General features: G+C 40.8%; 1 protein-coding gene across 1 annotated transcript; it reads right to left on the bottom strand.

Annotated features, from left to right (window-relative positions):
- Nucleotides 1-1372: 1372 nt before the first annotated feature.
- On the bottom strand, nt 1373-13084 carry C14H6orf62 (chromosome 14 C6orf62 homolog). The gene is made up of 5 exons (XM_048428160.3): nt 10817-13084; nt 9223-9399; nt 8205-8327; nt 4435-4569; nt 1373-2736 (listed from the first exon to the last, which is right to left on the bottom strand). Exons 1-5 carry the CDS (start codon nt 10943-10945, stop codon nt 2611-2613), a joined length of 690 nt encoding a protein of 229 aa, XP_048284117.1. The 5' UTR covers nt 10946-13084; the 3' UTR covers nt 1373-2610.
- Between the last annotated feature and the right edge of the window lie 690 nt (nt 13085-13774).

Here is a 13774-nt window from a genome sequence, read left to right as displayed (position 1 = left end):
TACTACTATCTTTTGAATAGAGAGGACATATCATGAGCCCCTTTGTCTCCCAGCCTACTGTACTATATTCAAGTTAGCAAATTACTGCATTTCTCAAAGGTCTCAAAAATTAGAGGACGCTTGCTTTCTTCATTTTTTAGGAATCAAAACTAGAGTGGACTTGAAACATCTGAGTCAATAGTTGTGTTAGATACCAGATCTCTAGACTCCAGCTGTGAACAAATAGGAAACCTAGATCTTGATTTCTATCCTTTCCTACTAAAAGGACCTATACTCCTTGTAGGAGCTGGGTCCAGAGCTGGAGGCTGGTACTCAGAGAGGTGCTACCCATGAAAGTGCTCGAGAAACAGTCTTTCATATGTGACAAGGTTCACAAAATGCTGAGATATACTGAGTGAAATTTGAAAAATCTTTTGCAACCATCAAGATTAGTTGGGGCTGGAAACAGCGTAACAAGAGCACTGGCTGCTCTTCCAAAAGCCCTGAGTTTGATTCCCAGCACTGGCCTCCATGGGCATTGCATGGATATAATACACACACACATGCAAATACCCATACACAAAAAAGCTGAAGTATTTTTTACAAAAGATTGGCTTGGTTGGTTAGGCACTAAGATTCATTGTAACTTAAGGGGGGGGGATATTTTCATATTGTTTGCCATCAGTGACTAGCAATAAGCACATAGTACAGAAACCAAAGTTAGCTTTAAGGAGCAGATGGCATGTGCTTCTGAATATTAACCTGAAGCGTACAAAGTCAAACCACAGAAAAACTGAATTTTTTGAGGTAGTTGGAAGCTTGGTAATGGTACTATAAGATATTGTAATCAGATAAATAAATAAAGGGAGGACCTTGGATGCTCCACAAAGCAAAGTGCCTTTACCCTCTCTTAGGATTAGAGGGAGGTGGGGTGGGAGGGTATGTGGAGGAAATGGGAGGGGGGGGGGTGGGAATTGGGATTGGTATCTTTTTTTTTTTAAAGATATTTGTAACCAAGAACACTGTCGTCGCCCCCCCCCAAATCCTGTGCTTATTTGTAACATTAGCCTAAGTATAAAAGGGCAAAAAATTAAATCGTGTGCAAAAATGCAATGGCTGGGTAAATATTTACAAATATACAAAGAAAAAAATACATGCCAAAATGCTAAAATCTTAATGTGTTACACCAGAACATCTTATATGGTCTTTGCCAACTTATCAAAATTATTCTGAGATATCTATGAAACAAAAGCAAAAGGCAGGGAACTACTGAAGCCGACCATCTGTGTCTTAGGTTCTTGTTCAAGTTAGAACTGCCAGTTCTTTTTCTTTCTAAATAAACAAACCTGAATTGACCAAACACATGAGATAAAAAAAAAGTTAACACTGCAAGTTTTATATATTCATCTGAATAGCCAGGAAGCTTTCACCTATTTTATTTAGGTTTCATTTCCCTCCCACCCCAAATTCCAACCAGAAGCTAAATACAAATGGAAACCAGTAAGCACTAGTTTTACTCCAATGGAGTAGGATCATTCTGATTTACTCCAATAAAAGTATGCAACCCTTAAGCAAAGCTTTTCTTCATTTAAAAGAAAAACAAAAAAAAATAAAAATAAAAAAGCTATACAGTAGTCTTTCCTTATGTTCATTGCACAAACAAGTTCTGCTTTCAGAACTCTTGACACTCTGGTTATTTTTACAATGTAAGATCCCCACTTTTAATTTTGTTTTCTATTCCAAACACTCAACTTCTTTAGAATGGTGTAGAAACCAGTATTTCTGCAAAATTCACTGGATTTTTATTTGTAATTAAATTTTCTAACACCAAAACAAAAACCAAAAAGTCCTCTACTTATGATGGTTTTTGCAGCTATGAATGTTCCTTGGTTTTATAGCTGCATTTAGCCACGCCAGACTCCAGATCTGCTTTAATGTGTATAAATGCATCTGCACACAGCAGAGTACTCTATAACAGCAACTCGGGGAAAGAGATCTGGGAAAAAAAAAATACATGTACTAATGAGTACCAAGAAAACAAACATGGCCCAGTGCACACGAGGCAGAAATAACCTCAATGAGATGCTTTTTTCATTAAGATTTCTTTCCCATGGTTGTAATTTCTTTTTGTAACAACCATTCTGGTCATTAGAATGAATCTGACAGTGCTCTGGAACAACGGTGATTATAGCAAAGCTATTAAGTTTTTAAATGTTATTTATACCTGTTACATTCACTCTCACCCTCAATACTGATGACAGATGTCAGAGGCAAAAACCAGCACAAACATGAAGACCACAACACTGAACATCACCTGTGCTTTCAGATACATTAAGCATTTCAGTGTACAATAGTCCTTCCTTCACATTTTAGTAAGATGCCGATGCAGTGCAGCAATCTGCAAAGCATCTTCTTTCACACAGTCCGTGCAGAAGACATCTAATTTTTTTTTAAAGTTCTGTGATACAAATGATTAAAATAAATCCAGGATGAACAAGTTTCAAAATGCATAGTGTTCTGTGCATGAGTCCATTTTCTTTAAACTCTGAAAGAAAAGTGGTAAGAAAACAAGAAAAGAAAATCGCTGCTGCATTCTCTGGTCTTCTCCATTTTGCTGGTCAATGCTCTTATTTACTCTGGCATATAAGGACGGAGGTGATCCTCTATGGTGCCAACTGCCCAGTGGGTGAGCTGTTCCTGTGGCAGGTAGAGGCAGATGCTGCATAACTTGAAGATGGTGGCTTTGTTTTTTGGAGTCTAGAAGGAAATACATTTTTAGTAATTTTAATAGTTTTTTAAATTGTCAGCCCCTCACAATTTAAGGCCTATGTCACACTACTATAAAGTATACATAGCAAGAGATTTGTGATTTCCTATCCAGGCAGGATATGGGAGAAAATAAGAGAAGCCTGAAATAAATACATAGAGAATTTATGCATTAAAACACTGGGAAAGTCAATATAACTGTATTGTGCCCTGACCTCTAGCTCTAGAACCAGTTTCTACAACAAAGAACAAACAAGGTTCCCTTTAGTGGGAAAGAAAACAAGATCTGGGTTTCCTATCTGCTCTCAGATGGGAAGCGTGCAGATCTGTGTCCAAACAACTACCTTTTTTTTTTAATTTTTAAAAATTATGAGACAACCAACTAACTTTTAACTTGATACGCTTCCAAGTTTATTAAAGTTGCTTTGTCCTTCTATTCTTGATGGTCACTAACCCTGTTTTTTTGTTTGCTTGTTTTTTTTCCAGACAGGGTTTCTCTGTAGCTTTGAAACCTGGAACTTACTCTGTATGCCAAGCTGGCCCTGGAACTCATAAAGATCTGCCTATCTCTGCCTCCAAGTGCTGGAATTAAAGGTATGTGCCACCACCACCCAGGTTAAAACCCCCGATTTTGAAATTAAGTAAGAGTTCTGAACGTTTTAAGAGCTTTGAGAAATGCACCAACTTGTTGACCGAATCTCTTTTATACAGTAGATATTGAGAAACTGAAAGGTACTCGCAATATGCTTTCAATTGAATCATAGGCCTTAAACATGCTAGACCAAGTTTCATTTAAAATGTAACAGAAACATAAGGAAGGAAGCTAGTGTGGTGGGGTATAACACTCAAGAAGCAGAGGCAGGCAGATCTCTGTGAGTTAGAGGCAACCTGTCTCAGAAACAGAAAATGTCACAAAAATCAAGTCACAATAACTTTATGAGTAGGATTTGTGCAATTTAACACCAGGCAGAAGTACATTCTCTAAAGCCAAGAGGTACTAAGAACATCTACCCATCCACCCTAGGGAGACCTATGTCATAGATCTGAGGCACACAGTTGCACTGAATGTCTTTCAGCACTCTTTAAATGTCTGCGTTCCCTACCTTGAGTATGTCTTGCTCTTGATAAATAACAGCCCTAGACGATCCTCACACTTTTCAGCCTGATTTTTTTTAACTGCAGAATGCCTATTTTGATAAATACCTGGATTGCCACTCAAGTGAGTAATAGTTTTTCTGTTTTGTTTTGTTTCTTAAGATTCACATTTAAGTGGTCTGCTAGTCCTGGGGATAGTTCAGTCAGTCAAGTGCTTGCTAGAGCAAGCATGAGGATCTCAGTGGTATGCACAGTTCTCATGAAGCAGAACCAGATGAAACCCTAGGACTTGGACATTGCATGAGGAACCACATCCACATATAGGCAGGCATACATACCTGCATACTTGCACTCCCCCCCCAAGTTATTTTATTTAAAATATATATATTTTGATCAACTGGAAGTGGAGCAGGAACTGAATCTATTTCTAATTAGCTTCCAGGTGATATTTACCCCATTGACCAGGTACTTGGAAGTTTGCTCTTCAGGAAGTGTTCGTAAGAAACAAAAGTCTGGGAACTTCTCTGAAGGGGCCTAAGACAGGTTTCTTAACTTCAAATGAGCACCAAAACTAGTCCTAAAAAATTTCCTTACCTGCAAATGCTGTCTGTCAATGAAGAGAAACACTGACTGGTTAGGATTGTTGACAACAATTCCTGTCTTGTCCTTGCGGCTCAGTACATGCAGAAACTGTTTCTCATAGTCACCGTGATGAAATTCAAATTTGGCCTAATTATAAAATACAAACATTTAATGTAGTTACAATACATTGCACTGACTAACCATCATCTACTGCTTCCACATGAATGTTTGTGCTGACCAATATGGAAACAAGAGACACACAGGGTGTCTTAGATTTAATTAATCTAAGTTAATTAGATTGTTTTACATTGTAAAACTCAGTTCATTTCAAATCAAACTAAAATAAATGCACTTCTTGCCAGGTAGCACATGCTTGTAATTCCAACAATCAGAAGACTGAGGCTAGACAAGATAGACTACCTGTCTCAAAACAACAAAAACAAAGAAAGAAGCAAAATCACTCACACTCACACACACACACACACACACACACACACTTCAGTTAACATCAGTCACATTTCAAATGCCCAAATTACATCTATTTTGATCTCTTAAGAAACACATTACAGAAAATTCCACTAACAACACTTCAACATAATTTGGTGATTTTAAAATACTTTTTAACTTTAAAACTTAAGCTTCCTTGCCATACATTAAGGCTCTAACCCAATGCACCAGACAATTAAAGAGGAATTGCAAACCCAATGCATCCAATGAAATGCAAAGTCCTCAATGAGCATCAGAGCCCCACTTACACAAATGGGCTTCTGGGGAAAAAAAAAATGCTACGGAAGAAAAAAAAACCCAAAATTACTATTATGGAAGAAGTCAACTTTATTCTTCCACATATCTAAGGGCAGAAGGGAGAAAATACGGGGCAAAAAGATCAGGTTTAATACAGAACTCAAGAAATCTTTAAAATCTTTCAGATACTTCAGAACTGTAAAGTGTTACAGTTCATTTGCCTTGAGCAATTATGCTACTAAGAACACTGTAGGCAATACTAAGATGTAAAATCATGAGTGGCTGCTATTTAGGTGTCGCTATCAAATATATTTTAACACCTCCACCCCTGCCACGGTACTAGGGGAAGAACCCAGTGCCTTGTGAATGCTGGGCTCTTTCACTGAGTTATACTGTTCATCTCTCCCTTTCTTGTGGTGACACTAGGGATAAGCCCAGGTCTTGCACACAAGTGTTCCACTAAGTCATGACTCTAGCTCTCTCAATAGCTTTTGCTATAAATCCAGCATTCAGGGCCAGAGTGTGATGGCACACACCTTTAATCTCACCACTTCAGGAAGCAGGTGGATTTCTGAAGAGTTCTAGCTAAGCCAGGACTATATAGTAATCACAGCACCAAATATGATTCTATATGTTCAAGAGACCTTGGTGGGTGGGACAGACATGCCATGCAGACAGAGCTTATGTGAGTGGTTTTACTGAGAGAAAAGGAATGGAAAAGGGGGGAGGGAAGAGCCTCTGGGGACAGGATTAGTGGAAAAGAGACTGAGAGTGAGAGAGAATGAGAGAGAGATACAGGGAGAGGAAGAGAGAAAAAGGCAGAGTTCTGCCTTTTAAAGGGACAAAACACTGGGGCAGGCATGATGCAGGGGTGACTCACTCTGCAAGGTACCCCAAGGGGTGAGGCCAGATGTGCCAGAATGCTAACAATAACCCTGTCCCAACAACAAAAAAGCAATACAACAAAAAAAATCCAGTAATCAAAATGAAAATAGTCTGAGATTCACCATACAGTTCCATAGCATTAAAATTATATCCTACTGAATTTCTTGGGGAAGCAATGTTCCACACCAAATAAAACAACTGGCATAAGGAAGATACAAAGGAATTCTCTGAAATAATGAAAATGCTCTAGTCTCTTCCAGCATCTCACTGTACTAAGCATGACAAGGACACATTCAAAGCCTTACTCCCCACTAAATATCACTACAGATGTACTCAAATTTAGAAGTTTCAAATTTTGGGTTTTTAAAAATAGTCTGAGTTAAAATTTCTTTTTCATTTGCCTTTATATTTAAGTCCTCTCAATTTCTATTTTTTTTAAATGGGAAAAGCAGGGTTCATTTACTAAAAGAGCATTTCCAAGGGAGGAGTGGGCCACAGCTGGGAAGGTCAGCAGCTCCATGGCCTCATTTAGGATAGAGTGGACCAACTACATTTCTTCAATATCCCAGACTGAAAATGTAAGAAAAATAAAACCTTATCACTAATGTACAAATATGTCCTAAACAATATGCCCTAAACAATATGTGTAACACCATTTATGTGGCTGTTTGAGTGTTATAAGCAAGCCAGATATGATCAATAGTATACAGGAATTTATATGCTAATACTATACTATTTTACATAAACCGAGCATATGCATTCCATATTTTGGAACCAATCCCGATAAAGTATAAAGCATACAGATGCTGCTTTAAATTTATTAAGGGAATGAAATTAGCGTTACATTACTAGCTTATTTTACTGCAGGTGAGCTATAAAGTTAATAGCAAAGTTATTACGTGTATATTATAATCAATCCTGAAGGCTCAAGAAACCTGTAATTAGTTCAAAGAATTTTTCATAGAAGGCAGTGAGTCATGAGTATAAGCTTTACCTTGTTTACTTTTACCTTCTTTTTTTATTAATTTAATTACTGTTTCTTATATATGGCTATTTTATCTGCATGTATGTCCATATATTATGTGTATGCCTGGTTCCCCTGGAGGTCAGAAGAAATCATTGGATTCCTTGGGACTAGAGGGTAAGGATTGAGAGACACCATGTGGGCGCTAGAAACTGAACCAGCTCAAGTGAAGACTGAGTGCTCTTCACCCGAGTCAGCTCTCGAGTCCCCAGCTTATTAAGAGGATTTTTTTAAACTTTTTTTTATTTAGTATGCAGTGTTCTGCCTACATGTATGCCTGCATGCCAGAAGAGGGCACCAGATCTCATTATGGATGGTTGTGAGCCACCATGTGGGTGCTTGGAATTTAACTTAGGACCTCTGGAAGAGCAGTCAGTGCTTTTAACCTCTGAGCCATCTCTCCAGCCCCTTTAAGAGGGTTTATTTTGGCTTAATTTTTGCCTTATTTGTTCCAAACTGAATGACCCTGAACCTATTATTGCTGTTTTTTTAACTGTCTCATTTCTTTTTCTACAGGAGGGTCACACACACCTAGTTATCACTAATTAGTACTTAGATTAAATGTGTATATAAAATATTTAGGAAAGATTAATACACTGGCTTTTAATAGACACATTTTTTTAGACACAATTTCAAGTAATAGTTCGTGAACTATAAGTATAATCTGCCTGCCTGACTTCCAAGTGCTAGGATGAAAAGTCATGTACCACCACTGCCCAGCTGATAAATGCCTTTTAAAAATGTTTCAAAATGGCAGTTAGAAGTCAGTAAAGAGAACTGGGGGTTGCAACTCTGTAGACTGAGTGACTAGGAAACATGAAGCCTGGGTTCTATATCCAGCTACACAAACCAAACATGGAGCCAAGATGCTCAGGAAGTTCAAGGTCATCCTGGGGTACATAGACCATTAGAGGTCAGTCTAGGCAACACTGAGACTTTGTCAGGGAGGGTTGGTAAAAGTTCATTCAAAACCAAAGGTGTTAAGAGATTCTATAAATTTATTCTCATACGACATAATATTTAAAGAGACGGCAAAAAATTATGAAATAACTATTGGAAGCATATCCCTCAGAATTTAAGTTAAACCTATTACAGATGTTGTCACTGAAGTGCTCACTACTTTATTTACCTGAACAGGCCTAAAAGGTTCATCAGATTCCTTCCACCTAGAAAACAGGAGACAAACAATCTTCTCAATATCATTCCGAGGCCAAAGAATGAAATCCATCTCCTGAGTACAGCCAATTACATCCTAGAAAATGACAGAAGATTTTTTTAAGGTTTAAAGAAGTGAAGTAGTATGACAAAAGGTATAAATATAGGGTTTGACTACAGAATCATTTCCTACCTACCTTCAGGGGTTAAAGACTGTACACAATCTAATTCTTGCTCTAATAGTAATTTTTATATTGTAGAATCCAGTCATTTAAGCCCAATGTCCCTCATACAAAAAGGATCTAACTTTCTCAGTGTGTGACTAACTTCCAACTGAAGAGCTAATGTTATTACTGCCTATGCCTTTATTTCATTTTTCAAAATCAAATGTATCTGGAAAAAATATTCATTCCCAAACCACTCTTATTACACATAAAATATTATGATGTGCTGTTAAGTTTTCTTTTCTCCATTCTTGTTCCCAGCATCATATTCCATGTATCTGTTTCCAAAAGTTAGTGCACTTCTTCCAAACCACAACAGTTTGTTTATATATATATATATATATATATATATATATATCCCATCCATCCCCAGGCTTCCTCCGCTTTAACTAATTTTGGGTTATACACCAGGTTAACTTCAATGTAATGCCATTTTGAAGGTTGGCAGTAATATATTTTGCTTAACATATTATCCACAGTAATCACATACATTATCCATTTAAGCAAAGTGACCCATACTTTTATTGGAAGTTGAACTTAAAATAGGTACTTCAAGGTATTTAAAACAATTTTATGCATAATACCTAATGGAATAGAGGATACCTCTACATGCTTTATCCAGCTAAGAATGGTCTTGAGCCAAAAATATGTTCATTACATATCTGAGGTCTCTAAACACAAAGACTGTTAGCCACCTTTAGAGGGAAACTGCAAACTTTAATTCATACAAACTCATTTCCTAAGTAAGTCAAGACGTCTAGAACTTACCCTTCTCATAGACTGATATCGAGGAGCATGGAGCTGCACCACATCCTTCTGTAGAAGCTCTATAGAACTTTCCAAGGAATAGCTGGAATCTCGCACACCTTTCAGAATATTTTCTTCATAATTATTTGTCATGACTGGTATAACCTCAGACACTTCAAAAAGTGCTGACTTTTTCTTCTAAAAGAAAAAAATTCAGTGATACAGTACTGACATAAATTCACTTAACTGGTTCTACAAGCAACTGAATTGAAATCTCACTAGTTTAAAACATGCAAGTATTCAAAAGAATGAACTATTTTATTCCTGAAATTATATCACGTTCAATTACCTTTTCTGGATATTATCTGACTACAATTATCAAAGTTTAAAAGAAGGGAGAAAAGGTAAATTGTGTTTCCAAATTAGTAAAGATCAAGTGCTCATTACCAATCTAACTTATAAAACTCCACAAAGCATATGTAATAACACAGGGTGGTCCTCGGGGCACCCTATGAATTATGTGCAAAAGTCTATCTAAATTTTGACACTTAAAGAGCCTGGATTCAAGCTGGGTGGTGGTGGTGGTGCATGCCTTTATCCCAGCACTTGGGAGGCACAGACAGGCAGATCTCTGTGAGTTTGAGGCCAGCCTGGTCTCCAAGAGCTAGTTCCAGGACAAGGACTGTTACACAGAGAAACCCTGTCTCCAAACAAAACAAAAAAAGAGCTTGGATTCAGAGAACCTACACTGCAATCTTCAACCAAAATATAATCAGATCATATCAAATTTGCTATCAACACATTAAAAAAACCAGCACACACACAAAAAAACAGAAAATGTGAAAATGGCTCATCAATACAACTACTCTAGAACACTGTACAATACTCAACAGCTGAAGAAAAAAACTTAAGATTGGGGAATAAACGTGGAAGCTTATAAAAGTTACTAAATAGACATCATCCTAAGATTACATTTCTGATTAGCAGACTATTTTCAGTGCAAAAGTCAAAGTTGCACTTCCTTTAGTCATATCCCAATCTTTCATCAAACAGTTCTGTTGATAATTGTCCACTTTGAGTTGCCAAAGATATGGCTTTTACAGCATTCTCCTTGACTTTCACAACTCAAATTCATCTGATATTTAACTGTGGGACTAGATCACACTCACACAGATCATTTTTAATTGTAAAAAAAAGTAGCCAATTCTAGACAAAAATTTACAATTTCAATATTTAATTGCGCCTAAAAATTGGAAAGTATTGTTTCGTTAACTAAACCCTAAGAAATGAAACCATTAAGATTTGAAGAAAGAGACTAAATTTAGCATTTGATTCCGCTGTAACACTTAAGACATCCTACTTCATAAAGTTCCCTCTTTTGTTCCATATAAAAGTTTTAGTTACTCAGTCCCATGTCAGTTAAAAATGTATTCTGAATTACATTTCAAAGTCAAGTAATATAGAAAAGCACTCCATTTTCTGCAAGAATTCACTTCACAGAATAACCCCTAAGGGCAAAAACACAAAGTAGTCTTTCTCCACACTCTCAAACCTAATATGCATAAAACAAATAAATAATATGCACTTGCAAATATCACTTAGGAACTTAAATTACCTTCTCCTTGAACACAAAGGCAATATACATCTTGAAGTCAAACTGGTCAGCTAGAGATTCTTTTTTCTTCCTAAGCTGAGCACGCAGTCTGTTCAGAGCTTGTTTCTTCCGGGAGTTAGGGTCCCCCATTGTGAAACACAGGTGGTACTAAAGCCTTTGGAAACTGTCACTAACTATGGGCACTTTTTTCTTAAGACTCAAGTACAACAGAAACAAGTCATTTTTCCTGCTAATATGATTGAATAGCTAAAATCACAACTGTAACCCCCAAACTGCACCTTCTGGCAATATTAGCAGACTGTCATACCACAGGGTCAAGAAACAAAAGTTGCTGTCCAGTCATGTTTGGACAATAATGTTTAGGGGAGAGATGGGAAACGGGAAGGCAAGGAAGGAGGAAGGAAAGAAAGAGGAGAAAAAACTTCGAACTAACTTTCTGGAAAACGCATTTGGCTAAATTGCCAAAATAAAAGGTTTTGAAGGGGAAGTGAAAAACCTATCATCAGGATTTAGGTGTGCAATAAAACACAGCTGACACCGGTCCAATCCTTGAAATCCATCCGGATTTTTCCCCCTTTTAAGAAAAGGGATTAGGAAAAGGAAAAAGGAGGGAAAATTGTGATGTTTCCCAAATATAGAAGGGGGGGGGGGGACGAAAACCACCAAAACAGGGTAGGTGAATGAAACCGAAATCCCCAGTTGGATTTTACCCAGCCAGATCCATGGCTGCAGTACCTGATTAATTCTTAGTTATTTCAGATTTCACTACTGCTATGTACTGTCAGTGCTTTGCTATTGATTACACTTGGTGGTGAGCAAAGAGAAAAGTGCAAAATCAGCAGAGAAAGAAGGGGAGAGGTACAGGGTTTCCCTGCAATCAACTACAGCGTATATCGGGGGCGGACAGCTGTTGCCCAAAGGAGCCATGAGAAAAAACCGCGGAGTCATTACCAACTTCCCCATCACCCACGTTTTCACCCTCAGGCGGCTGCGAACGCTGCTGCCAAGGAGAACCATGATGGCAAAGGGAAAGGGGGGGTCTATTAAACGATATTAATAGTTATTCCGGCTCTGTGATTAGCCCTGATTAATGCCCCGGATCCAAGCACCCTCAGCCCTGAGGTGGGTTCTACATTCCCCGGGGAGCCCTCCGTATAAATTTGACCCCGTTCAAGTTCGGGATAGTGGGGAGTTCGATTATCTTCGTGTGAGCATGACTGGGGCAAAGGTGGCGGGTTCTCCCACGTCCCAGGCCGGGCCCGGGGATCACCTGCCGTCGACCCCCAGTTCCCACCCCCACCCCTCGCCTTCAGCGGCAGCGACTCACTCGCACCAGGGGAGACACTGGATCACTCGGGTTCTCACTCATTTCACCGTGGAAAGAATTCCCGCCCGGGTAGAAAAGGCGGAAAGAGAATAAAGTGGGAAGGATCAGTTGGGATGGGAAAAGAAGAAAATGATCGTGTTAATAAGAATTACTTCTTAAAGGAAGCCCACCCTCCCACCCCAAAAAAAGAAAGGAATGAAGTTCCCGGGTTCTGGATTCGCTTTTCCCGTTCAACAGCCCATGTTTCCCGAGTGGGGGCGGCTGGGTGGTTTCCCAAGGGGAGGGGGGCAGAGGCCGGGATCTAGGCGGCAGGGCGGGGTCCCCGCGGAGAGGAGAGCGGGACTCGCAGGCCGACCGTCGGAGGGCCGTCTAGCCGCAGCCTGCGGGCGGAGCGGCGGCGGCGGAGGAGGAGGCGGCGGCGGCGGCGGGAGCGCTGCTCGTGGCGCGGGCGGGAGCCATGTCAAGAGAACACGACGGGCCGACGGAGCCCCTCCATGCCCGCTGCGCTGCGCTCTGTGGCCGGGCCGCGCGCACTGCTGCCGCCGCTCAGTCCCCACCTGGGCCCCATAGTCGGGCTCGGCGCCCCGGGCGAGGACGGAGGGAAGGACGCGGCGTGGGGGGGAAGGGGGGAAAGAGACGGCGAGGACGGCGGAGAGCGCGCGGGAGGGACGGGGAGGGGAGGGGAGCCCTGCGCTACGGCCTGTCCGCGGAGTGAGCACGGCAAAGTTGTCTCAGTTCAAGCGTCGGCTCCCGAGGCCTGCTTCGCCCGCCGGGCAAACAGTCCGAGAGAGCCCCGAGGAATGGGGTAACGAAGCCGAAGTGGAGGAGGCGAGCGTCCACGGGGCCACAGCCTCGTTTCCCCCGCACCGGAGTGGCTGCAGAAGCGGCGGCTGCCTCGGGAGCCTCCCGGGTCCGGGGCTGAGTCGCGTTTGAGGAAAAGAAACAAGAACAAACAACTTAAAATGGCAGCGACGGCCGCTGCGTCACCCGCCCCTCAGCGGCGCCACCCCGAGCGCTCTGCGCCTGCGCGCGGGCCGGAAGCTAACATGTGTGCCGGATTGAAGGGGGAGACGAGAAAGGAAGTGTGGAGGCTTTCACAATCACGGAGATAGAGAGTCGGACGTCAGTAAGATATGACATATAAAACTATTTGTAAATAGTTAGTGGCTTTAAATGAAGGTTTGCGTGTGATACTTTTTTCATTAAGGGGGTTTGAGAACACACACTCCCCTCTTCCTCAAGATGGAAAGTCCTAAGGCGTGGAACGGGGCTCCCGCCACTCCCTCCGCCCCTCCGCCCCGCTGCCCTGGTCTCCGGCGTTGGCCTCTGCCCCGCCCTCTTTACGTCATAAAAGCACGCCCCTACGCCCTTCGTGACGAAGCACCGGGGAAGTGTCGCTCTGCTGAGCTGCTCTGGTTTGACTTGGAGCCTGACTAAGTCCTTGTAGAGCAACGATTCTCGACCTGTGTGGTCGGGGCCCCTTTGGGGCCGAAGGTCCTTCTCACAGGGGTTTTAAGCCGTCGGAAAACACAGATACTTACGAATCCTAACAGTAGCAAAATTACAGTTATGAAACAGCAACGGAAATAATTTTACGGTTGGGGGTCACCAAATATGAGGAACTGTATTAG

The sequence above is a fragment of the Myodes glareolus genome, chromosome 14 (assembly GCF_982192425.1).
Source record: "Myodes glareolus chromosome 14, mMyoGla1.1, whole genome shotgun sequence".
In the NCBI taxonomy this organism is placed as follows: domain Eukaryota; kingdom Metazoa; phylum Chordata; class Mammalia; order Rodentia; family Cricetidae; genus Myodes; species Myodes glareolus.
Note: the sequence above shows the minus strand (reverse complement) of the source record. Positions and strands in the feature narration are given on the sequence as shown.